At 41.8% G+C, this 25081-nt stretch overlaps 3 protein-coding genes across 3 annotated transcripts in view; 2 read left to right on the top strand and 1 right to left on the bottom strand.

Moving 5' to 3' along the window:
* The window catches only part of TRIM13 (tripartite motif containing 13), a 75425-nt gene extending 62446 nt beyond the window's left edge, over positions 1-12979 (bottom strand). Inside the window, exon 1 of the mRNA XM_050766334.1 lies at positions 12908-12979. The gene's annotated coding sequence lies outside the window, so the exon portion shown is untranslated. The remainder of the gene's footprint in view (positions 1-12907) is intronic.
* The window catches only part of KPNA3 (karyopherin subunit alpha 3), a 1032760-nt gene that overhangs the window by 784878 nt on the left and 222801 nt on the right, over positions 1-25081 (top strand). The gene's annotated exons all lie outside the window — the stretch shown is intronic.
* SPRYD7 (SPRY domain containing 7) overlaps positions 1-25081 on the top strand; it is a 496951-nt gene that overhangs the window by 461432 nt on the left and 10438 nt on the right. The window contains exons 2-4 of the mRNA XM_050766379.1: positions 13189-13402; positions 18492-18608; positions 21907-22073. Of these exons, the coding sequence (XP_050622336.1) occupies positions 13297-13402; positions 18492-18608; positions 21907-22073 (390 nt within the window). The 5' untranslated portion in view covers positions 13189-13296. The remainder of the gene's footprint in view (positions 1-13188; positions 13403-18491; positions 18609-21906; positions 22074-25081) is intronic.

The following is a 25081-nucleotide window of genomic DNA, read 5'->3' as shown; positions in this document are numbered from 1 at the left end:
AGCTTAGCTCCCACCTATGAGTGAAAACATACAATGTTTGGTTTTCCAGTTTTCAGTTATTTCACTTAGAATAATGGTCTCCAGTTCCATCCAGGTTGCTATAAATGCCATTATTTCATTCCCTTTTATGGCCAAGTAATATTCTATGGTGCATTTTCTTTATCCAATTGTTGATCGATGGGCATTTGGGCTGGTTCCATATTTTTGCAATTGTGAATTGTGTTGCTATAAACAGGCATGTGCAAGTGTCTTTTTCTTGTAATGACTTAATTTCCTCTAGGTAGATACCCAGGAGTGGGGCTGCTGGATCAAATGGTAGATCTACTTTTAGTTCTGTAAGGAATCGCCACACTGTTTTCCACAGTGGCTGTACTAGTTTACATTCCCACCAACAGTGTAAAAGTGTTCCCTTTTTACCACATCCATCTTTTTGATGGGACTGTTTGTTTATTTTCTTGCTGATTTGAGTTCCTTGTAGATTCGGGATATTAGTCCTTTGTTGAATGTATAGATTGTGAAAATTATCTCCCATTCTGTGGGTTGTCCATTTATTCTTCTAATTATTTTTGTTGTACAGAAGCTTTTTAGTTTAAGTTCCATCTATTTATCTTTGTTTTTGTTGCATTTGCTTTTGGTTTCTCGGTCATGAAGTCTTTGCCTAAGTCAATGTCTACAAGGGTTTTTCTGATATTCTCTTCTAGAATTTTTATGGTTTCAGGTCTTAGATTTACATCTTTCATCCATCTTGAGTTGACTTTTTTATAAGGCGAGAGATGAGGATCTAGTTTCATTCTTCTACATGTGACTTGCCAATTAACCCAGCACCATTTGTTCAATAGGGTGTCCTTTCCCCACTTTATGTTTTTGTTTGCTTTGCCAAAGGTCAGTTGGCTGTAAATATTTGGCTTTGTTTCTAGGTTCTCTATTCTGTTCCATTGGTCTTGTGCCTGTTTTTTTTTTTTTTTTTTTTTTTTTTTTTTTTAGACAGAGTCTTGCTCTGTTGCCCAGGCTGGAGTGCAGTGGTGTGATCTTGGCTCACTGCAATCACTGCCTCCTGGGTTCAAGCAATTCTCCTGTCTCAGCCTCCTGAGTAGCTGGGATTATAGGCATGTGCCACCACACCTAGCTAATTTTTTATATTTTTAGTAGAGATGGGGTTTCGCCATGTTGGCCAGACTGGTCTCGAACTCCTGACCTAGGTGATCTGCTCACCTCGGCCTCCCAAAGTGCTGGGATTACAGGTGTGAGCCACCACACCCAGCCTATGTGCCTGTTTTTATACCAGTACCATCTTGTTTTTGGTGACTATGGCCTTATAGTATAGTTTGAAGTCAGGTAATGTGATACCTCCAGTTTGTTCTTTTTGCTTAGTCTTGCTTTGCCTATGCAGGCTCTTTTTTGGTTCCATACTAATTTTAGGATGGCTTTTTCTAGTTCTGTGAAGAAGGATGATGATATTGATGAGAATTGCATTGAATTTGTAGATTGCTTTTGGTAGTATGGTCATTTTCACAATATTCCACCCATCCATGAGCATGGGATGTGTTTCCATTTGTCTGTGTCATCTATGATTTCTATCAGCAGTGTTTTGTAGTTTTCCTTGTAGAGGTCTTTCACCTCTTTGGTTAAGTATATTCCTAAGTATGTGATTTTTTTGCAGCTATTATAAAAGGGGTTGAGTTCTTGATTTGATTCTCAGCTTGGTCGCTATTGGTGTACAGCTACTGATTTGTGTACATTAATTTTGTATCCTGAAACTTTGCTGAAGGAGCGTTTTGGATAAGTCTTTAGGGTTTTCTAGGTATACAGTCATCAGCAAACAGTGATAGTTTCACTTCCTCTTTACCAATTTGGATGCCCTTTATTTCTTTCTCTTGTCTGATTGCTCTGGCTAGGACTCTATCATTTTAGAAAATTTATTTTGCAGGCCAACTTACACCTATAATCCCACACTTTGGGAGGCCAAGGTGGGCAGATCACTTGAGATCAGGAGTTCGCAACCAACCTGGCCAACATGGCAAAACCCGGTCTCTACTAAAAATACAAAAATTGGTCAGGTGTGGTGGTGCATGCCTGTAGTCCCAGCCACTCAGGAGGCTGAGGCAGGAGAATCGCTTGAACCCAGGAGGCGGAGGATGCAGTGAGCCGAGGTCATGCCACCACACTCCAGTCTGGGCAACAGAGTGAGACTCCATCTCAAAATTGCCAGAGTTAAGGACGCACCCATCACACAGCATCAGGAGGTCCTGGTATGTGCCCAAGATATGTGCACAGTTTGGTTTTATACATTTTGGGGAGACATGAGACATCAATCAAATACATTTAAGATATACACTGGTTCAGTCCAGAAAGGCAGGACATCTTGAAGGGTGGTGGGTCCAGTTACATGTAGATTAAAAAATTTTCTGATTGGCAATTGGTTGCAAGAGTTACTATGAATAGAAAGGACACTCTGGGTTACATAAGAGGTTGTGGAGACCAACGTTTTATCATGCAGATGAAGCCTCCAGGTTACAGATTTCAGAATAGATTGTAAATGTTTCTTATCAGACTTAAGGTCTGTGTTGATGTTAATGCTGGTCAGCTTTTCCTGAATTCCAAAAGGGAGAAGGGCATAATGAGGCATGTCTGATTCCCCTCTTCCCATCATGGCCTGAACCAGTTTTTCAGGCTAACTTTGGAGTGTTCTGGCTGAGAAGAGGGAGTCCATTCAGACAGCGGGGGGAAGAAGGGGCCTTAGAATTTTATTTTTGATTTACACATTTAAAGATTTTTATAAACTTAAAATACTGAAGTGGGTGATTTATACATTTGAAATGAACATGGTCCATGTTAGCTAACTCTGTAGGAATCCTTAAAACAAATAACATACTAAAAAAAAAAAAAAAAAAAAAAAAACAAAAAAAAACAAAGATTTTGAGGTCATAGAACAATTTTTTTTTTCTTTGAGAAGGAGTCTCGCTCTGTCACCCAGGCTGGAGTGCAGTGGCACCATCTCGGCTCACTGCAACCTCCGCCTCCTGGGTTCACACCATTCTCCTGCCTCAGCCTCCCAAGTAGCTGGGACTACAAGGGTGTGCCACCACGCCTGGCTAATTTTTTGTGTATTTCATAGAGATGGGGTTTGTCTATGTTGGCCAGGATGGTCTCGATCTCCTGACCTTGTGATCTACCCACCTCAGCCTCCCAAAGTGCTGGGATTATAGGCATGAGCCACCATGCCTGGCCAGCTTTACTACTGACTTTTACAAAAGTAACTGTAAAATGAATAGTCAATAGAAAACTCCCAGCAGTATTTTCAATCATAAATATTCCATACAGGTATATTCAAAATCTTGGTATGATTTCTGACTATCCCTATTTACAAATATTAAACTAAGCATGATTATTCTTTGTAGTCAAAATCTTAGTTAATTCAAGTTATAAAAAGTCTTGTATTACAATTTTCAACAAGGGTGACAAAACAATTGAACAGAGAAAAGAATAGTCCTTTCAACAACTGGTGCAGAGACGATTGGACATCTATGTGCAAAAGAATGAAGTTGAACTCCTTCTTCACACCATATACAAAAATTAACTCAAAATGTACCAAAGACTTAACTGTAAGAACTAAAAGCATGTAACTCTTAGAAGAAAACAGAGGAGTAAATCTTTCTGATCTTGGATTAAACAATGGTTTCTTAGATATAACACTGATTAGTTGAGGTTCTCCAAAGAAAAAAACCAGTAAAATATACATACAGACATATAAGAGGAGATTTATTATGGGAATTGGCTCACTCAATTATGAAGACTGAGAAGTCCCACAATATGCGGTGCGCAATCTGGAGACCTAGGAAAGCTGGTTGTGTGATTCAGTTCTAGTCTGAAAACCTGAGTACCAGGGAAGTCACTGGTGTGGCTTCCAATCCAAGGCCCAAGGCCTGAGCCCTGAGGAGGGGGAGCGTGCTAGTGTAAGTCTCCAAGGTCAAAGGCCCAAGCCAGGAGCACTGATGTCTGAGGGAAGATGATGGTATACCAGAAGGGGGAAAAGGAATTTGCTCTTCCTTCACCTTTTTGTTCTATTTGAGCCCTCAATGTATTGAATAATGCATGCTCACATGGGTGAGGGCACATCAACTTTCTCAGTTTACTGATTTTTTTTTTTTTTTTTTTTTGAGACAGAGTCTCACTATGTCACCCAGGCTGGAGGGCAGTGGCATGATCTCGCCTCACTGTAAACTCCGCCTCCCAGGTTCAAGTGATTCTCCTGCCTCAGCCTCCTGAGTAGCTGGGATTACAGGCATGCACCACTACGTCCAGCTAATTTTTTTGTATTTTTAGTAGATACATGGTCTCGCCATGTTGGCCAGGCTGGTCTTGAACTCCTGGCTTCAAGTGATCCATCTGCCTCAGCCTCCCAAAGTGCTGGGATTACAGGCATCGACCACCACATCCAGCTAATTTTTTTGTATTTTTAATAGAGACAGGGGCCGGGCGCAGTGGCTCACGCCTGTAATCCCAGCGCTTTGGGTAGGCCGAGGCGGGTGGATCACAAGGTCAGGAGATCGAGACCACGGTGAAACCCCGTCTCTACTAAAAAAATACAAAAAATTAGCCGGGCGCGGTTGTGGGCGCCTGTAGTCCCAGCTACTCGGGAGGCTGAGGCAGGAGAATGGCATAAACCCGGGAGGCGGAGCTTGCAGTGAGCCGAGATCGCACCACTGCACTCCAGCCTGGGCGACAGAGCGAGACTCCGTCTCAAAAAAAAAAAAAAAAAAAAAAAAATAGAGACAGGGTCTCGCCATGTTGGCCAGGATGGTCTTGCACTCCTGGCCTCAAGTGATCCACCTGCCTAAGCCTCCCAAAGTGTGGGATTACAGATGTGAGCCACCATGCCTGGCCCAGTCGACTGATTTAAATGCTGATCTTTCATTTAAACACCCTCACAGAAATACCCAGAAATAATGTTTACCAGCTATTGGGGCATCCCTTAACCCAGTTAAGTTGGCACATAAAACTAACCATCACAAGTACCAAAGCACAGGTGACAAAAAAAATAGATAAATAAATCTCCGTCAAAATTAATTTTTGTGCTTCAAAGGTAAGAAAGTAAAAAGACACCTCATGGAATGGGAGAAAATATTTGCAAATTATCTGATAAGTGGCTTATATCTAGAATATATCAAGACTGTTACAACTCAAGAACAACAACAATAACAATATCCCAATTTAAAAATAGACAAAGGATCTGAATAGGTATTGCTCCAAAAAAGATACACAAATCGCCACTAAGCACAGGAAAACATGCTCAGCATTATGTGTCAAGAGGGAAATGCAAATCAAAACAACAATGAGATAATACTTCATACCTACCAGGATGGCTAAAATAAAAAAGACAGATGATAACAAGTACTGGCAAGAATGTAGAGAAATTAGGACTCTTGTACATTGCTAGTGGGACTGTAAAATGGCACAGCCACTTTGAAAAGCAGTTTGTCAGTTCTTCAAACAATACAGTCATTATTTGATCCAGCAATTTTGCTTCTAGATATACAATGAAGAGAATTTAAAACATATGTTCACTCAAAAACCTTGCAGCATTACTCATAATTGCCAAATAGCAGCAACAACCCAAGTGTCCATCAATAAATATATGGATGAACAAAATATGGTATATCCATATGGTGGAATATTATTTAACCATAAAAAGGAATAAAGTATTAGGAAGGAATAGATACTATAACATGGATGAACCCTGAAAACATCATATTAAGTGCAAGAAGCTAGATAATGAAAAAGACTATATACTGTATGATTCCATTTATATGAAATGTTCAGACTAGGTAAACCCATAGAGTCAGAAAGTCATTTAGTGGTTTTCAGGGGCTGGAGTAGGGAGGAATGGAAAGTAGCTGCTAATAATATGAAGTTTATTTTTGGGGATGATGACAATTGTACAACTCAGTGATATTCTATAAACCAATGGTTCATTCTAATCATTAAACATATACTTTAAAATGTTGAATTCTATGATATGTGAATTATATCTCAATAAAACTGTTATTTTTTTTAAATCTGTGGCTGGGCACGGTGGCTCATGCCTGTAATCCCAGCATTTTGGGAGGCTGAGGCGGGAGGATCACTTGAGGCCAGGAGTTAAAAACCAGCCTAGGCAACAAAATGAGATCCCCCCATCTCTACAAAAAAATTTAAAAAATTAGCCAGGTGTGGTGGCAGGCACCTTGGTCCCAGCTACTTGGGAGGCTGAGGCAGGAGGACAGCTTGAGTCTGGGAGTTCAAAATTGCAGTGAGCTATGACTGTACCACTGCACTCCAGCCTGGGTGACAAGAGTGAGACCCCATCTCTTAAAAAAAAATTGTTTATAGAAATCCTTTATATAGCAACCTGCCCTAGTGCATTTAATGTGGAAGTGTTTTTCTAAGAATTCAGTTTACATACTACTTTCTGGGTTGTAGATTAAATGAGGTGTAATTAGAATGTATTTACTTGGCCGCATGTGTTGGTTCATGCCTGTAATCCCAGCACTTTGGGAGGCCGAGGCGCGTGGATCACGGGGTCAAGAGATCGAGACCATCCTGGCCAATATGGTGAAACCCCGTGTCTACTAAAAATACAAAAATTAGCTGGGCGTGGTGGCATGCACCTGTAGTCCCAGCTACTCAGGAGTCTGAGGCAGGAGAATCACTTGAACCTGGGAGGTGGAGGTTGCAGACAGCCGAGACTGTGCCTCTGCACTCTAGCCTGGCGACAGAGCAAGACTCCATCTCAAAAAAAAAAAAAAAATTTACTTATTTGGGGGGCTTCATTAATTTGTCGTTTTTATAAATATCTACCGAGTGCTCACTATATAGCAGACATCAGTGAATTAAGAACATATAAAATGGAATTTTCCTTTTTTTCCTAAGAAACTGGAAAAATTAAAGTATCTTCCTAACTTCTCCCTTCCTTTCCAAGGCTTCACATATTTTTTTTTTTAAGAATGTATTAAATGTTTTATGTGGACTGATATCTGCATTAGATGTAAGACATGATATCTACAAACAGGAAGTTTATCTTCTTAAGAAGGGATGTAAAATAATTCTTAAGGCATTTGGGCCGAGCGCGGTGGCTCATGCCTATAATCCCGGCACTTTGGGAGGCCGAAGCGGGTGGGTCACGAGGTCAGGAGATGGAGATCATCCTGGCTAACACGGTGAAACGTGGTCTCTACTAAAAATAGAAAAAAATTAGCCAGGCATGATGGTGGGCGCTTGTAGTCCCAGCTACTCCGGAGGAGGAAGGAGAATGGCGTGAACCCAGGAGGCAGAGCTTGCAGTGAGTGGAGATTGCGCCACTGCACACCAGCCTGGGCCACAGCGAGACTCCGTCTCAAAAAAAAAGAAAAAAAGAAAAGGATTTGGTTAAAAGTTTGGAATAGCCGGGCGCGGTGGCTCACGCCTGTAATCCCAGCACTTTGGGAGGCCGAGGCGGGCGGATCACAAGGTCAGGAGATCGAGACCACGGTGAAACCCCGTCTCTACTAAAAATACAAAAAATTAGCCGGGCGCGGTTGTGGGCGCCTGTAGTCCCAGCTACTCGGGAGGCTGAGGCAGGAGAATGGCGTGAACCCGGGAGGCGGAGCTTGCAGTGAGCCGAGATCGCGCCACTGCACTCCAGCCTGGGCGACAGAGCGAGACTCCGTCTCAAAAAAAAAAAAAAAAAAGTTTGGAATAGCTAAAAATAAGAAAACAAGTATTTTAATTATACTCAATTCTTTGCAAATCTATTCTGCTACACTAAAGTTCTCTTGGCCATAAACATATCCCTGGAGCTTCTTCTCACTAACTCTTGGTATTTCAAAGTTATTTCACGTTTTTGTTCTTGTTTTACAAATGGGATCTTGCTGCGCTGCCTAGGCTGGAGTGCAGTGGCTATTCACAGGTGCCATCACAGCACACTACAGCTTTGGACCCTTGGGCTCAAGTGATTCTCCCACCTCACAAGTACCTGGGACTACACACATGTACTATTGTACCCAACTCTCACAGGGTTGGTTTTTGTTTTTTTGGTTTTGTTTTTTTTTTTTTTTGAGCATTTTTCAAACAATCCAGAGTTTCATAAACTTTCACCAACAATTTTAAGTAGTCCCATCTTCCCTACGACTCAGGTTACAGAATCTATAAAGCATAGTGGCCTAGCAGTTGTCCCCAGAACTACACTAATTCTATCCGGCACCATATCTACAACCATAGACACGCTTGCTTTAACAGAAGTATAGCAGTTCCTTCTCAACACAAAAGCCAGGTTTCTGACAGTCCCTGGGTCTGGGATATTCATCTGCAGGGCCATTATTGAGAAAATAGGTTTGAAGGGATTGTCACTATAGGTGGAGCCTCTTGAAAAACTTTACAAATATTTTTACATTCACAAAAATAAAATTATAGAGACTAAATGACATTGTATCTATCCCAAACTAGTAATGTTGGGTACATTTTAATAATCCATGTGACCTTCCTTGTTACTAGAAATATTTTAGTCACAATTTCAACAAAATATTTATAATTTTGGTTTTTTGCAGATATTATATATACCCAGAAGTGTTTTTTTCTTCTGTCTCGTCCTTTCTGCAAATGTCGAGTGCTTTTTTACTTTATAATCTGGAGATGGTGACTTCTTGCTCTTTGGCCCCTACTGTACTTTAAAAACAGCACTTCAGGAGGCCAAGGTGGGTGGATCCCTTGAGCCTAGAAGTTCAAGACCAGCCTGGGCAACATGGTGAAACCCCATCTCTATAAAAAAACACAAAAAATTAGCCAGGCGTGGTGGTGCCATTGCACTCCAGCCTGGGCAACAGAGTGAGACCCTGTCTCAAAAACAGAAAAAGAAAAAAAAAAAAAGTACTAAATATCCTTTTTTTCCGGTACAGATAGCCTGTTAAGGACAAACCTGAAAAATATTAATATTCAAAGGCACCGCTAACAGAACCAACTAATGGCAGTCTGTTGCAGTTACAAGGTTCACATTATTTTTCTTATTTATTTTTGATTATTCAATCTAGGTAATGTAACTTATAATTCAGAAATCCAGATTAAATGAGCACAATTCATGCCAAGTAAATTTAAATGTCAATCTCTGAGGTAAGGGGATAGAAGGAGACGAATACAAATTAGGAATGTACATTTATTTATTTATTATTATTATTATTATTTTGAGACGGAGTCTCTCTCAGTTGCCCAGGCTGGAGTGCAATGGCACAATCTCCATTAACTGCAACGGCACAATCTCCGTTCACTGCAACCTCCGCCTCTGGGTTCAAGTGATTCTCCTGCCTCAGTCTCCCAAGTAGCTGGGATTACAGACGCACACCACCACACCCGGCTAATTTTTTTGTGTTTTTAGTAGAGACAGGGTTTCACCATGTTGCCCAGGCTGGTTTCGAACTCCTGAGCTCAGGCAATCCACCTGCCTCGGCCTCCCAAAGTGCTGGGATTACAGGCGTGAGGCACCACCCCAGACCTAGGAACGTATTTTTAAATGTAACACCCTAGGAGGCAGTTTGCAGAGTGGTTAAGAACACAGTCCCTAGAGCCAGAATGTCTGTTTGAATTTAGCTTCATCTTTCATTGACTGTGCAACTTTTGAGTGTATTTCTTATTTTTTCTTCAGCTTCCTCATCTGTAAAGTGGAGGACAGTTTTTCCCTCACATGGCTGTTACAAAGACTAAATTCGTTTATTTTAAAAAACACTTAGAACAGTGCCTGGCAATAATAAGCACTACATAAATGTCAATTACTATTACTCAAAATTATAGTAATTAATTGGCTAAGGCTCCAGAAATATGTCAGTTTTTAGAAAAATGAGTTTTTGTTAATGTTTCTGATTTTTAAAAGATCACAAATGTGGTTTGGATTAGTCTAAGGAAAAATATTTTGTTTAATAACTGATTAATGAGTTTTTAAGAACTCATTTCATATGACCCAGTACAGAATGGGAAATTCACTAACAGAAGACGTCCAGCTGGCATAAAAAAACATTAAAGAAAATCTTAAGCATAATGTTAATCTCAACTCTGAAACACAAGCTTTACATTATTGTTCTCAGTTCTCGAGTTCCTGGCATATCTTGGAAGCAGACAGACTCTTTTTTTGAAGTAGTCATTCTTACTGCTTTTGACTTAGATAAATGACCTTCAGAAACTATTTTTGGCTTTATTTGTGATTGTTATTTAAAGCGATAGCTGTGAAAGAGTGTCAAAACATCTTTAACGTTGTGCTTTTCAAAAAGAGGATAATTCCTTTGAAAGTAATAATGAATGGGTATTAGAATCCCAGATATCAGAAGGAAAAGTGAGCTCATGGATGGCGTTAATCTGCCAAGACAGGGAAGTCTGTTTTGGGAGCTAACCAGTTTTGCTAACTTCATTCTGCTGAGCACACTAGAGATGCTAGGATGGGGGCAAAGTGCACCGGGCAGCGCCCCAGCAAATTACTTTTCCAGCCAGGAAAGACTATGGCCCTTCTGCCTCTCTACAGTAATGTCCAATTCACGGCCATTTAGCGTCTGGCTTTTTACTGAAGATGTGACTGACCTGAATGGCCTAAATGTTTATTACATATATAATACATGTACTTCTTTTAATAATATTTCTGAACAAAACTTTTATAACAACTAATTTTTATTATATTTTATTGTCTATACATGCATTATGGCAGCTTATATCCAATGTGGAGATAAATGAAACACACAAAAAAGGGCAAATCTGCATTTTGAATTGAGAGTTTGTTCAAGAGGATTATAGCATTAATTATAAGAGTTAGAAAGAATTTGAGAAGCAGTATTAAAGCAAAATAAATATGGCCTGAGAAGGATTCTGTACTTCTGTATTTGAGTCCTTGTGTATGAACTGTAACCTAGGTTAATAGGCAGACAAGCTTGAAAACCTAATTTAGGGGTATGCACCTGTAACAATAGCTGAGTCTTGGCCAATCCCAGCGGCCATACTTCAACCAGTCATACGCTGCTGATTGTTCAAACTGTGTTCAAATAAGGCAAACACCCACCTGTAACCAATGCAGCTGTTTCTGTACCTCACTGCCAATTTCTGTACGTCACTTCCCTCTTTTTGTCTAAAAATTTGTTCTGACCACGAGGCATTCCTGGAGTCTCCCTGAATCTGCTGTGATTCTGGGGGCTGCCCAGTCGTTCATTGCTCAGTTTAACTCCTTTAAATTTAGTTCAGCTGAAGTTTTTCTTTTAACAGGAATCAGACTGGTAAGCCTTGAATCCTGTTTACCTCCTGCTCATCTGAAGTTGTAAAGTTTAGTACCTCTAGGCCTATTTCTTCACCTATAAAATGGGGACAATACTGACCTTGAAATCTTGAAATAATTCAACAATATATATATATGAACGGTAGAAAAATTTTGTCTCTCCAACATTCTGTTCAAATTCTCACCCCCCGCCCCGCCCCCAGCACTTCCCGTTGCTGGGGAGCGGGGAGCGGGAAAATCAAAGCACTTAATTCCCAGCATAAGGATAAAGGTTTCCGTAAAAGAGAATTTCTCATGTGAAATGATTACCAAGAACGTACTGTATACGCAACGGGGGAAAGGACCAACCCTCAATCAGTTTAATAATCACCTTGGTTATTAATTCTACGGTAACAATTTCAACGTACAAAACTTTCCCTTAGTATTGTAATGAAAGCACCATTTGTATACAGTAAACAGAACCAGGAACCTGAAAAATTCCCTTCATTGCATAGGTAGAAATCCTCTTTAAAAAACATTTGTAACTCGGGTCACTGAAAGTTATGTATGGGAACTCATTATTTAAGTAGTGGGCGTTTTATGTCCAGTTTCCCAGGACTTGATGATCCATCTCTAGGGAAGCCTTCAGGATGAAACTGATCTGGGAACAGAGGTTTGAGCTAGGTGGATTCTAAAGGTCGTCCCAGACATTTCCGGACGCCAAGTGGTATCTTACTTTTTTTTTTTTTTTTTGGAGACAGAGTCTCTATTGCCCAGGCTGGAGCGCAGTGGCGCGATCTAGGCTCACTGTAACCTCCGCCTCCCGGGTTTAAGTGATTCTCGTGCCACAACCTCCTGAGTGGCTGGGATTACAGGTGTGCACCACCGCACCCGGCTAATTTTTGTATTTTTAGTAGAGACGGGGTTTCACCCTGTTTGCCATCCTGGTCTCGAACTCCTGACCTCAGGTGATCCGCCCACCTCGGTCTCCCAAGTGCTGGGATTACAGGCATGAGCCACCGCACCCGGCCTGAAGATGTAAAATCTACTACAGAAGAATGATCTAAGTGGGGAAGGAGATGACAGGTGACGGCCTCCTGTGTGGAAGCACGAAGGAGCGGACGGTAGGAGCCGAAGGCTTCCCTCGGGACCCAGCAGGCTTCCCGCAGCCTCCAGGGTTCCCGTCACATTCCTCGGAACCCTCAGTGCACCAGACAGGGGGAGCTTGGAAGAGGCAGGTAACGAATCGCCTCCGACCCCGCCCCAGTGGTGTGCTCCCAGGGGCCTCCCGCGCGCCCCGGACTGCCCAGCCAGGTAGAGCGCGTCTCCGCACCGAAAATGCATTAGGGCCCGCGTGAGCCCCGGTGCACGTCCACAGTGCAGTCACTAACACGCATTACTCCTGGGGCCCTCGTGAGTCTATTTAGGATGTGAGGGAAACCAGCCACGGCAGGGAGACGGGGGCTCTCCGTGGTGGCAAAGCCTGCTCAACCTGGGCCCGCGGAGGGAAACCTCGGAAGTCATTTCCATTAGCTCCCCTTCCCCCAAACTGATTCGCTTCTGTCAATCCGTCCATAGAAATAATGTCGAGACCGGGACCAAGGGGTGCTGCGTTTTAAAAATTCTGCACTGGAAAACCCCTGAGAGTACTGAGCGACAGACAGCCCCACTCACCTGTCAGCGCTGAGGGCGTGCGCGAAACAGCCCAAGAGGAAGAACCAGCTGGTGCGCAGGCGCACGGCGTCCCACAGCCTCAGGCCGGCCACGCCACGCCCCCTGCCTCGCCTCCGCGCGCCACTAGCCCCACCCGTCTCCCCGGCCCCGCCCCGCCGCTCGCCCTGTCTAGTCCCTCCCCGGCCCCTTTGATTCTCCGCGTCTTCCTCGCAGGCCGGCCTAACCTCAGCCTGCATTGCGCCCTCCCGGCCTAGGGTGTCGCTGTACCGGCCTCCGAGCTCCACACAGACAAGTCCAGCGCTCGGGCGGGGGCAGGAGACAGAGCGGAGCGGCGGGGGGCGGTGTCGTCTCTGTCTAGGGACGGCGACGGAGTCGGTGGTCCCTGCGCGATGGCCACCTCGGTGTTGTGCTGCCTGCGGTGCTGCAGAGACGGCGGGACTGGCCACATCCCTCTGAAGGAGATGCCGGCCGTGCAGCTGGATACGCAGCACATGGGTAAGGGCCCTCCCTTCCCCAGACCCAACGGCTCACGGGGGCCGGGCGCGGCGGGCAGGGGGACCTGCAGGGTCAGAGGGTCCCCACGCTGCCCCGCCGCGCAGGCGACGCTGCCCCGACACCATTTCGTCTCACAGATCTTTCCAGACGCCGGCGGACTCAAACTGGGCCCGGTTCTGTGTTCAAGGCTGCGCAGCCCTCTCTGTGTCTGTCATCGCGAGTGGGCGTGTGGACCTCCCATTTTCACAGGAACTCCGAGGGCTTCCTCCGGAGATGTCACACGTCCCCAGGCGAGGGGGCGGAGAGTGCCCTCCTGGCGCGCCCCAGTCAAAACCTACACATTTTCAGAATGCTTCTAGGTCCGGTTTTGCTCCTCCTCTTGCCCTGACTGTCGGTCGGGTCTCTTGAGCCCCATCATTTATAGGTTGAAGCCCGTATTATTGGAAGTAATTTTCCTATCACTTAAAGTCAAAACGAGGCAGACTGCAGAAGTCTGAAGTCGCACCTCAGGTCAGAACTTGCCATTTCAACTAAAACCTCCCCTTGCCCGACTCCTTAGTCATTGTTAGAGGTACTGTAATTTCATCTGATGGGTCTCTTCCCTACAGGTCAAGCTGTTGCAAAATAAAATAGCACTTTGCTCCTTTGCATCTGCTTTATCCTTTTAATTCCAATCCATATAATTTATCTAACATTCTTCCTCTCCTGTCATAGCCTCTTTCACTACCTTATTTCTGTTCTTAGACTTTTCCCAGGTAGTTTCATGCTTCTGGAATGTGGTTCTAGAAGGAGAGATTTCCCAATGTACTTATTTCAGTTAGAGTAATGTGTTTTGTGGATTATTTTATTCTAACTATACTTCTGCACTTTTGATTTTTCACACATTTCTGACTGTTTAAAGGACAGTGCCTTGAAATAAAAAGGCACTTCTTAATATTTATGATAAAACTCTCTCTTGCCCAGATTCCTAATAATTCTGGAAACACTCTGCCCACTACATTTTTGTATAACACATACTAAATGTGATAATTATGTAATCACCTTGTACGTGTGTATTTACTTTTAATTCTTAGATCTCCCAAATGTAGCACATATCCTTAATACATAAGTAATCTTTAAATTATTTTTTATCCATCATCATTTATAGACGATGGAGTTCAAATCCTATAGTTTTCCCCAGAAAATATTTCTATTTCAGTTACTCATTTACTGAAGTAATATTTATTAAGCAACTATCAGGTGGCAGGCATTGTTATAAGTGCTTAGAATATAGTGAAGGACAACCGTACATAGTTCCTGGAACTCATGATCAGCTGCAGCACTTCTTATCTTTACTGTTAGACTCTTGAATTACTGCAGTCTGCTCTTTGAAGCATTCCTTTTCTCTGGCGTCTGTTTCCTCTAGGAAGAGCTGGTCAGATATACTCATTCCACTATGTTTTATTTCTCCAAAGCTGTCCAGCAACTGTCAGCTACTAATTGGATGAAATAGAGTAATGTCATCTCCAAATTTTCTAACTGCATGGAAGTTTTTTCTTTTTTTCTTTTCTTTTCTTTTTTTTTTTTTTTTTTTTTTTTTTTGAGATGGAGTTTCACTGTTGTTGCCCAGGCTGGAGTGCAGTGGCACAATCTCGGCTCACTGCAACCTCCGCCTCCCGGGTTCAAGTGATTCTCCTGACTCAGCCTCTTGAGTAACTGGGATTACAGACACCCACCACCACACCCCGCTAATTTTTGTATTTTTACTAGAGGCGGGGTTTCACCATGTTGGTCAGGCTGGTCTCGAACTCCGGACCTCGTGATTTGCCTGCCTCAGCCTCCCAAAGTGATGGGATTACAGGCATGAGCCACCGCGCCTGGCCAGGAAGCTTTTTCTTAGCCTTTCTGTAAACTTAAATTATTCAATCACAGAGGAGCCTGATTTGAGAACCTGAATAAAATGAAAGAAAAGGGTTGTTGAGTTAGAAGAGCATGGATTGATCTTGACTTGAAACTAGAAACACATGGATTTGGTTGTGTGAAACATTATTATATTAAATAACCTAAGAAATATGATTTTTTAAAATAAAATTGTCTGTATACTTCAAGTGATTATCTCTCAGGGTTGTCATTTTGGTGATGTTGTATTACTTAAAACCACTTTGGAATTCCTCTTTTGTAATTTTCTATGGCATAGTTTTTGTAAGTATTATCATTGATGCCATATCTTTGGCTTTTAATTGTGAGTTGACATTTTAGAAACAAATGACTTCCAAGGGAGCTACTTTGAAAGGGATACCACTCATTTGGAAATTTATGTTTCTTAAAACATCCTCTGTGGCTATGTTTATGCAGCATTCTGGCTGTACTCAAATTTGCCTTGACTGTCTAAGCAGTACCAATCATTAAAACTACAGATTCAAATACAGGACATTTGTGTACTTAAGAGAAATGGGATAAGCTTAAAATGATTCCCTAATGATTCATAAACACCCTAAATATTCTTTTTTTTTTTTTTTTTTTTTTTTTTTGGGAGGGAATCTCGCTCTGTCACCCAGGCTGGAGTGCTGTGGCCTGATCTCAGCTCACTGTTACCTCCGCCTCCTGGGTTCAAGTAATTCTCCTGTCTCAGCCTCCTGAGTAACTGGGACTACAGGCGCCCACCACCACGCCTTGGTAATTTTTGTATATTTAGTAGAGATGGGGGTTTCACCATGTTGGTCAGGCTGGTCTTGAACTCCTGACCTCAAGTAATCTGCCTGCATCAGCCTCCCAAAGAGCTGGGATTGTTAGCCACCGTGCCTGGCCAAGAGTGTTTTATCCCATTGTGCTGGCAAAAGTCCTGAGATTCTAATTGTAGTTGATTAGGTCATGTAGCAGTTCTTAGTTACTGTGGACAAGAAATGTGCAGGGCACTGATTGCCTTAACCTAGGTCAAATGTTGTACACCTGAAGCAGAGATAGTCAGCTTTCTTGGAACTGTTTTGATCTCCAGAGGGAAGTCCGTCAGGAAAAGGGGAACAGATGCTGCATGTCCACTACAAAGTGCTTAGCCCAGCATATTTATTCATCCTTTATCATTTATTTGATGAGCAGCTGCTCAATGCCAAACACTGCATGGTCTTTGCCATCAAGGAAGATGCTCTCCAGTTGAAACTACTGCAGGTATATGGAGTAGAAAGATGCAAATTATTTATAAAGGTGTTTTCCCAGAATTTGGGAGTTAACTTTTTAAATTAGAAAAAAAAAAAAAGGATGCTAATGAATTTTTAGTAATCATACAATAGGATCTCAGTTTTACCTTGTTTAAGGGAGAGCATGTCTTAACCAGTTTAGAATTGTGTTAGAATCTGAAAATTTTGCATTTCTCTTATGTATTTGTCCCAAATAATTTTGTTTACCTGTGAATTCAGCCTTTTGTTACTATGACCTAATTTTTTTAACCCCTTCTGGAAGAGTCCCATACAGTTCTAATATTCAGATCTGCTTGGCTGGTACAGTTATTGCCAGCAAAGTGGTAGTAGTGGCCACAAGTATTGGGAGTTATAGGCATTGGTGTATGGGCTATTTCTTACATGTTAGAATTATGTGTATTCTCTGATATACATGTTTTCCTAAATCAAGTTGGTACTAGGAACACATCAGGAGACAGTGTCTCTCTTTCTCACTCTCATCTATAGATGCTGTTTCATCTAAAATAAAAATTTTCCACGAGAATAAACCGTGTGTAAGAATGTTAAAATCTTGTTTACATATTTGCAATGTGATTGAAGTAGCTATCTTAATAAACATTTTAAGATCTTAAAGTTAGCAGTTTTTCACTGTCAGGTACTTCAACATAGATGTGTGTTCTTTTGCATATTCCCTGTACTCTTCAGTTCTTACATGACTAATGCACAAGTATAGTAGCTTGTATTTAGTAGGCATTCAGGTGGCTTTTAGTAAATTGTTTTAATTCATTTGAATAGAATTGAAAACTACCAATTTACTAAAGTCTCTTGTGTTTATGTTTTGGTTTAAATTAAGAAATTATGAAATCATCAATTGGTATCCTGGCTAAATATTAAAGGAGTTAGTCTATTTCTACCTTAAAAGTGTTTTAAACGTTCCATATAATTCAGAGTTATTACAGTTTACTTGAAACTGCTTAATTAAAACTTACTTCTCTCGCCCAGGCTAGAGTGCAGTGGTGCAATCTCAGTTCACTGCAACCTCTCCCTCCCAGGCTCAAGTGATCCTTCCACCTCAGCCTCCCAAGTAGCTGGGACTACAGGCTCATGCCACCACACCAGCTAATTTTTGTATTTTTTGTAGTTATGGGGTTTTGCAAGGTTGCCCAGGCTGGTCTCGACTTCCTGCACTCAAGCAGTCTGCCCACCTCGGCCTCCCAAAGTGCTGGGATTACAGGTGTGAACCACTGTACCCAGCGTGGTTAATTAATCCCAGCTACTCGGGAGGCTGAGGCAGGAGAATGGCGTAAACCCGGGAGGCAGAGCTTGCAGTGAGCTGAGATCCGGCCACTGCACTCCAGCCCGGGTGACAGAGCGAGACTCCGTCTCAAAAAAATAAAAATAAAAATAAAAATAATTTATACATACAAATGAATATTACTTATAAATGTTCCATTAGGAAAAAATAGTGAATTAAATATTTAAAATAATTCAGCTGTATTTCAAAGTACTTACAGTGTCCCTATTTTTTGTGGACTGAGTTAGAACTGAACAAATTAATCCTGATTGTTGGATTGAAAATACAAAACTTGGCCGGGCGCGGTGGTTCACGCCTGTAATCCCAGAACCTTGGGAGGCCAAGGTGGGTGGATCACGAGGTCAGGAATTCAAGACCAACCTGACCAATATGTTGAAACCCCCGTCTCTACTAAAAATATAAAAATGTAGTGGGGCATGGTGGCGGGTGCCTGTAGTCCCAGCTACTCGGGAGGCTGAGGCAGGAGAATCACTTGAACCCAGGAGGAGGAGGTTGTAGTGAGCCAAGATCATGCCACTGTACTCCAGCCTGGGCGACAGAGCAAGACTCCGTCTCAAAAAAAAAAAAAAAAAAAAAAAAGGAAAATACAAAACTTTACATAGTGTCTGCATTTTTTATTTAGGAACAGATGTTGTTATTGTAAAGAATGGAAGAAGAATATGTGGAACAGGAGGTTGTTTAGCCAGCGCACCTTTACATCAAAACAAAAGCTATTTTGAATTCAAAGTCCAGTCCACAGGTTGGTATAATGGTACTTTACTATTAAAAGTCCTAATTGTTCTAAATATTAAGAGTAAATTGTAACATATAGAAAAGATTCAGAAGGTAATATAAAAGCACCAAACTCTTAGAAGATCTGGGTCTTCCACTTCTTATTGTATGATCCTGGGTAAATTAGTTAATTTAGTTAAATTAGGTACAGTTTTCTTTTTTTTTTTTTTTTTTGAGACGGAGTCTCGCTCTGCCGCCCAGGCTGGAGTACAGTGGCCGGATCTCAGCTCACTGCAAGCTCCGCCTCCCGGGTTTACACCATTGTCCTGCCTCCACCTCCCGAGTAGCTGGGACTACAGGCGCCGGCCACCTCACCTGGCTAGTTTTTGTTTTTTTGTTTTTTTGGTTTTTTTTGTATTTTTAGTAGAGGCGGGGTTTCACCGTGTGAGCCAGGATGGTCTCAATCTCCTGACCTCGTGATCCGCCCGTCTTGGCCTCCCAAAGTGCTGGGATTACAGGCTTGAGCCACCGCGCCCGGCCAGGTTCAGTTTTCTTATCTATAAAATGGGTATTACAGATGCTGCCCTTTCTGCCTCACGGGAACTCTTTGTATGAAAGTGTTTTAAGACAAGACATGCTGTATAAATATAAGACACTAGTATTTTTAATGGGATCCAGATGAACCCTCTCGTTTGGTCAAGCATATAAGGTCAAACATATAAGCAGCATATACTGTTGCTATTTATCTTAGGATTAAAGTCAATCTGTTGATTCTGAGTTTTTCTTTTTTTTTTTTTTTTTCTTTTTTGAGACAGAGTCTTGCTCTGTTGCCCAGGCTGGAGTGCAGTAGCGCAATCTCGGCTCACTGCAACCTCCACCTCCCGGGTTCAGGCGATTCTCCTGCCTCAGCCTCTTGAGTAGCTGGGATTACACGGATGCGCCACCACGCCCGGCTCATTTTTATATTCTTAGTAGAGACGGGGGTTTCACCATGTTGGTCACGCTGATCTCAAACTCCCGATCTCACGATCTGCCCTCCTCGGCCTCCCAAAGTGTTGGGATTACAGGCGTGAGCCAGAGTTTTTCTCTTAACTCAGTTATTAAGATACCCTGATTCAGTGTTTTGAAGCAGTCATCAAATTCAGAATTCAGATAGAAGTCTACAGTCTATATTTCTCTTTTTAAAATTTATGGAGTTTCTTGAACTGTAAAGCAATTCTATGTGATTGTAATAGGTTAGTTAACTGTGTCTGTATTGTATATGGGAAAACTTTTTAAATAAAAGCTTTATTGTAAAGTGGTGGGGCATGGTGGCTTATGCCTGTAATCCCAACAACTTTGGGAGGCCAAGGTGGGCGAATCACCTGAGGCCAGGAGTTCAAGATCAGCCTGGCCAACATGGTGAAACCCCATCTCTACTAAAGATACAAAAATCATCCAGGCATGGTGGTGGGCACCCGTAGTCCCAGTTACTCGGGAGGCTGAGGCAGGAGAATTACCTGAACCCGGAAGGTGGAGGCTTCTGTGAGCTGAGACTGTACCACTGTGCTGCAGCCCGGGCAACAGAGTGAGACTCCATCTCAAAAAAAAAAAAAAAAAAAAAAAAAGTGGCTGGGCATGGTGGCTCACACCTGTAATCCAGCACTTTGGGAGGCTGAGGGGATGGATTGCAAGGTCAGGCATTTGAGACCAGTCTGGCCAACACAGTGAAACCCCGTTTCTACTAAAAGTACAAAAAATTAGCCGGGCGTGGTGGTGGGCACCTGTAATCCCAGCTACTTGGGAGGCTGAGGCAGGAGAATCGCTTGAACCCAGGAGGCGGAGGTTACAGTGAGCCAAGATCATGCCACTGCACTCCAGCCTGGGCGACAGTACAAGACTGTCTCAAAAAAAAAAAAAAAAAAAAAAAAAACTTTATTGTAAATAAACTTCTAGTGAAATACTGCATCAGTAATATAGGTAGATAATAGGAAAATGAGAGTGGAGTAAATGAATCTTACTATTACTTGACTAGCCTTGAATGATATGAAATTTCCCCCTAGGGCTTATTTTCTAAATTAGTTTTACTTATTTATTTATTTATAGATGGGGTCTTGCTCTGTCACCCACGCTGGAGTGCAGTGGCATGATTATAGCTCAGTGCAGCCTTGAGCTTCTAGGCTCAAGCAGTACTCCTGCCTCAGCCTCCCCAGTAGCTGAGACTACAGGCTCAAGCCACCGTGCCTAGCTCTAACTTAGTTTTAAATGATGATTTTCAGTGGGGCATGGTGGCTTACACCTGTAATTCCAGCGCTTTGAGAGGCTAAGGCAGGAGGATTGCTCAAGGCCAGGAGTTTGAGACCAGCCTGAGCAACATAGCACAACCCCATCTCTACAAAGAAAAGAAAAATTAGCTGGGTATGGTGGCTTCAAATACTGGGTAAGAAAATGATTTTACACCTTATTGTTAATTTCTCCTTTCCATGATATTGCTTATGGCATATATTGTTTGTCACTCATTGTAGATGTAAAAACTGAAGACAGTATATTCCCACTTTTCAGAGGGAGAGCTTGAAATTGAATTCCAGGCCATTTAAATTCAATGTGTAGCTTTTTAAATATCTTTTTGAGAGAATAATAATGATGATGATGACAGCTAGCATTTTCTGAATACTTATTGTGTGCTTTACTTACTCATGTTTTGGAGTACTTACACTGTTCCAAGTGCTTTACTTGAATTATCTTGTATGTTTTCATAACCTTGTGAGGTGAGTACTGTTAGAATCCTCAGTTCACAGATAAGGGAACAAAGAGAGGTTAGGTAATTTGCACAAGATGACATAGCAGAGTCAAGATTTAATCTTCATTTGCACAATTCCAGGGCCCACTCTCTTATCTCCTAGGCTGCATTACATCTGTGGAGAACATAGTATGGTTTGCAAACTACTTTTACTTTATTTTATTTTATTTTATTTTATTTATTTATTGAGACAGGGTCTGGCTCTGTTGCTCAGGCTGGAGTGCAGTGGAATGGTCATGGATCACTGCAACCTCAACTTCCCTGGCTCAAACAATCCTCCCACCTCAGCCTCCTAAGTAGCTGGGGTTACAGGCACATGCTCACATGTCCAGCTAATTTTTGTATTTTTTATAGAGACAGGGTTTGGGCATGTTGCCCAGGCTGGTGCAAACTACTTTTAAAAGAAGATTTTTTTTAAAGAGTAATAGAAAACAATTTAGTGATAATACAGTACTTCCTTTAAAAAGTTTATACTCCCTTTTAAAATAACTCTGTTTATGGTTGTAGTCTTCAGATTTTGAGGGCATTTAAACTATTATATTTTTAGGAATCTGGGGTATTGGTGTTGCAACTCAGAAGGTTAACTTGAATCAGATTCCTCTTGGCCGAGATGTGCACAGTCTGGTGATGAGAAATGATGGAGCCCTTTACCACAACAATGAAGAGAAAAATAGGCTGCCAGCAAACAGTCTTCCACAGGAAGGAGACGTGGTGGTGAGTTCCTTCATGGAGTTGCTTTCCACTGTAAATGACGAAACTTGAACTGCTTTTAGTATCTACAGCTTTGCCTGGGAGTTTGTGGTTTGAATTCCAAAGCAATGGAATTGGATCTAATGAGATGGTGCATTTTCCAGGAGAGCACTTGGTATAGATGTTGTGCCCTACTCAAGTGCCCCCTCCTTTTTAGAGCTGCCACTGGCCAGGAAAATCAGTGTGAACCCTTATTTCTACTCTGGAGAATTAATGACAGGCTGGCTGCTGACCACACATTCCTGTTTCTCTCACATTAGAGAAACCTTGGCCCACAATTCTAAGTTTGGTTTGCTGAAGCTTATATTAGAAAATGCTAGATATTTTTGAGGCTGGATATCTCTTAGGGAAAATGTTCACATTTATTTCTTGGATTTTGTTTTGTTTTGTTTTGTTTTGTTTTTCTTAGAGTCTTGCTCTGTCACCTAGGCTGTAGTGCAGTGTTATGATTTTGGCTCACTGCAACCTCCACCTCCCAAGTTCAAGCTATTCTCCTGCCTCAGCCTTCTGAGTAGCTGGGATTACAGGCACACACCACCATGCCCGGCTGATTTTTTTGTATTTTTAGTAGAGATGGGGTTTCGCCATGTTGGCCAGGCTGGTCTCGAACTCCTGACCTCAAGTGATCCACCGGCCTCCGCCTCCCAAAGTGCTAGGATTACAGGCCAGAGCCACCGCACCTAGCCACACATTTATTTCTTAATTTGTTATGAAATTCTGTTAGAGAATTACAGCATTTTATCAGAAATGTTCATCTTCATTAAACTTAACCTAATTAAACTCTTCAGAGAACAGAACTCAAAATCCTAAAGCTTGATTGTAGAAAAGTTTTTCTTTTTTGGAAAGCAGAGGATAGTAAAAGTTACATGTTATTAAGACTTTTCTGTTTTTACTCCTAACTGGCTATATTTAACTCTTTACAAAGCTAGCACATTGAAAATGTAATCCAAAGATTTCTTTCTGTCTTTTCCAGATACTTCCTCCCACACTGCATATCCAAAACCCCTCCCTATCCACTGAGGTCAGGCTACTGATTGAGAACAGAGTCCTGGAGTCTCCTTGAGCCGAGGTGCCATTGTACACCGAACCTTGGGTTCTCAATTCTGATATCAAGTTGAGAGGAATCCGTGAATCATGAGAGAAAGTTTCTAATAAGATGATACAGATAAGAGAAATCCAGGTTAATTAATTATAAAAAAGTACAGTATTTTAGAAAGAATGAAGAAAGGTGTGGAAATTAAGATTTTTAATTATGGCCTGATCTTTCTTCTCTTTTTTGCAATTTAAAAAATATGAACAACAGTAAGTTTTTAATTGTTGGAAGTTTTTTTCCGGAATTTACTAAAGAAAAAATGAGATGAAAGGCATAAGCCATTCAAAAAATCTGCTTTTCCCCATTCTTTTTGAATAGCTGGTTCTGTATTTGTAGATCATTACCAGATGCCCATAATATGGAACAACCTTATTCAAATGGTGATTTCTTGAAAGAGAATCTTGAAGTCAAGTTGATGCTGTCAACCTGTTTACCCTAAAAGATGAAATTCAAACATAAGAAAGGATAATCAGTAACAAATGTTTTTCTTTGTTGATGAACTGAAACTTCTACCTGCCTTCCTATCTCATTTCATTCATTGTAATGTCTGATAGCATAATGTGACAGACTGAAGAATGCCACTTTTAGTCTGTCAGTGTCGTTAAATTAGACTTCAAGTTTTCATGCTTATTCTCATAAAAGGAGAACTAAAACTATGAAATACATGCAGAGCCAAGAAAAGAAAAACATTACCCTGCCATTTTAACTTTATCTTCCTAGTTCAAACACTGGAGAACAAATTTTACCAAATTGTTAACGGTGGCATGGAATAAGTAGAATGGATTATAAGAGAGGAAAAGCATTCTCATGTGTTTAGAATTAAAGTCATGTACCATTCTCTGAGGAGAAATCAAGAAAAATAAGCTCTGAACATCTAACCAAATGATTATATGATTATATTCATATGATTATCACCCAGTACAGCACAGCCTGCTACAGAACTAGAAAGAGACACATGACACAGTTTATGCTTACTTTCTCCTTTTTCTTTTTTTTTTTTTTTTTTTTGAGACGGAGTCTCGCTCTGTCGCCCAGGCTAGAGTGCAGTGGCATGATCTCAGCTCACTGCAAGCTCCACCTCCCAGGTTCATACCATTCTCCTGCCTCAGCCTCCTGAGTAGCTGGGACTACAGGCACCCGCCACCACACCTGGCTAATTTTTTGTTATTTTTTCACTAGAGACGGGGTTTCACCATGTTTGCCAGGATGGTCTCCAACTCCTGACCTCATGATCTGCCTGCCTTGGCCTCCCAAAGTGCTGGGATTACAGGTGTAAGCCACCGTGCCCGGCCTACTTTCTCCTTATACATATAATTCTGAAAAGTTCAAATTTCATTTTAACATGCATTTATCAGTTTAATTTTAGAGAAGTCTTATAAACACTCTAATAATAACAATAACGAACACTTCTAAGCCTTTATTTATTTATTTATTTATTTATTTATTTTTTGAGATGGAGTCTCACTCTGTTGCCCAGGCTGGATTGCAGTGGCGCCATCTTGGCTCACTGCAGCCTCCACCTCCTGGATTCAAGCAATGCTCCTGTCTCAGCCTCTAGAGTAGCTGGCACTACAGGTGCGTGCCACCATGCCTGGCTAAATTTTTGTATTTTTTAGTAGAGATGGGGTTTTACCATATTGGACAGGCTGGTCTCGAACTCCTGACCTCGTGATCCGCCCACCTTGGCCTCCCAAAGTGCTGGGATTACAGGCATGAGCCACCATGCCCAGACCTAAGTATTTATTATGGGCACTGTTCTAAGTGCCTGGCAAGGATTAAATTGTTTAATGCTCATAATGGCCTTTTGAAATAGGTATTATTATTATTATTATTTTTTTTTTTTGAGATGGATTTTTGCTCTTGTTGCCCAGCTGACGTG

This window comes from Macaca thibetana, chromosome 17 (genome assembly GCF_024542745.1).
Source record: "Macaca thibetana thibetana isolate TM-01 chromosome 17, ASM2454274v1, whole genome shotgun sequence".
NCBI lineage: Eukaryota > Metazoa > Chordata > Mammalia > Primates > Cercopithecidae > Macaca > Macaca thibetana.
The sequence above is the reverse complement of the archived record's forward strand: the minus strand, read 5'-3'. Positions and strand labels throughout refer to the sequence as shown.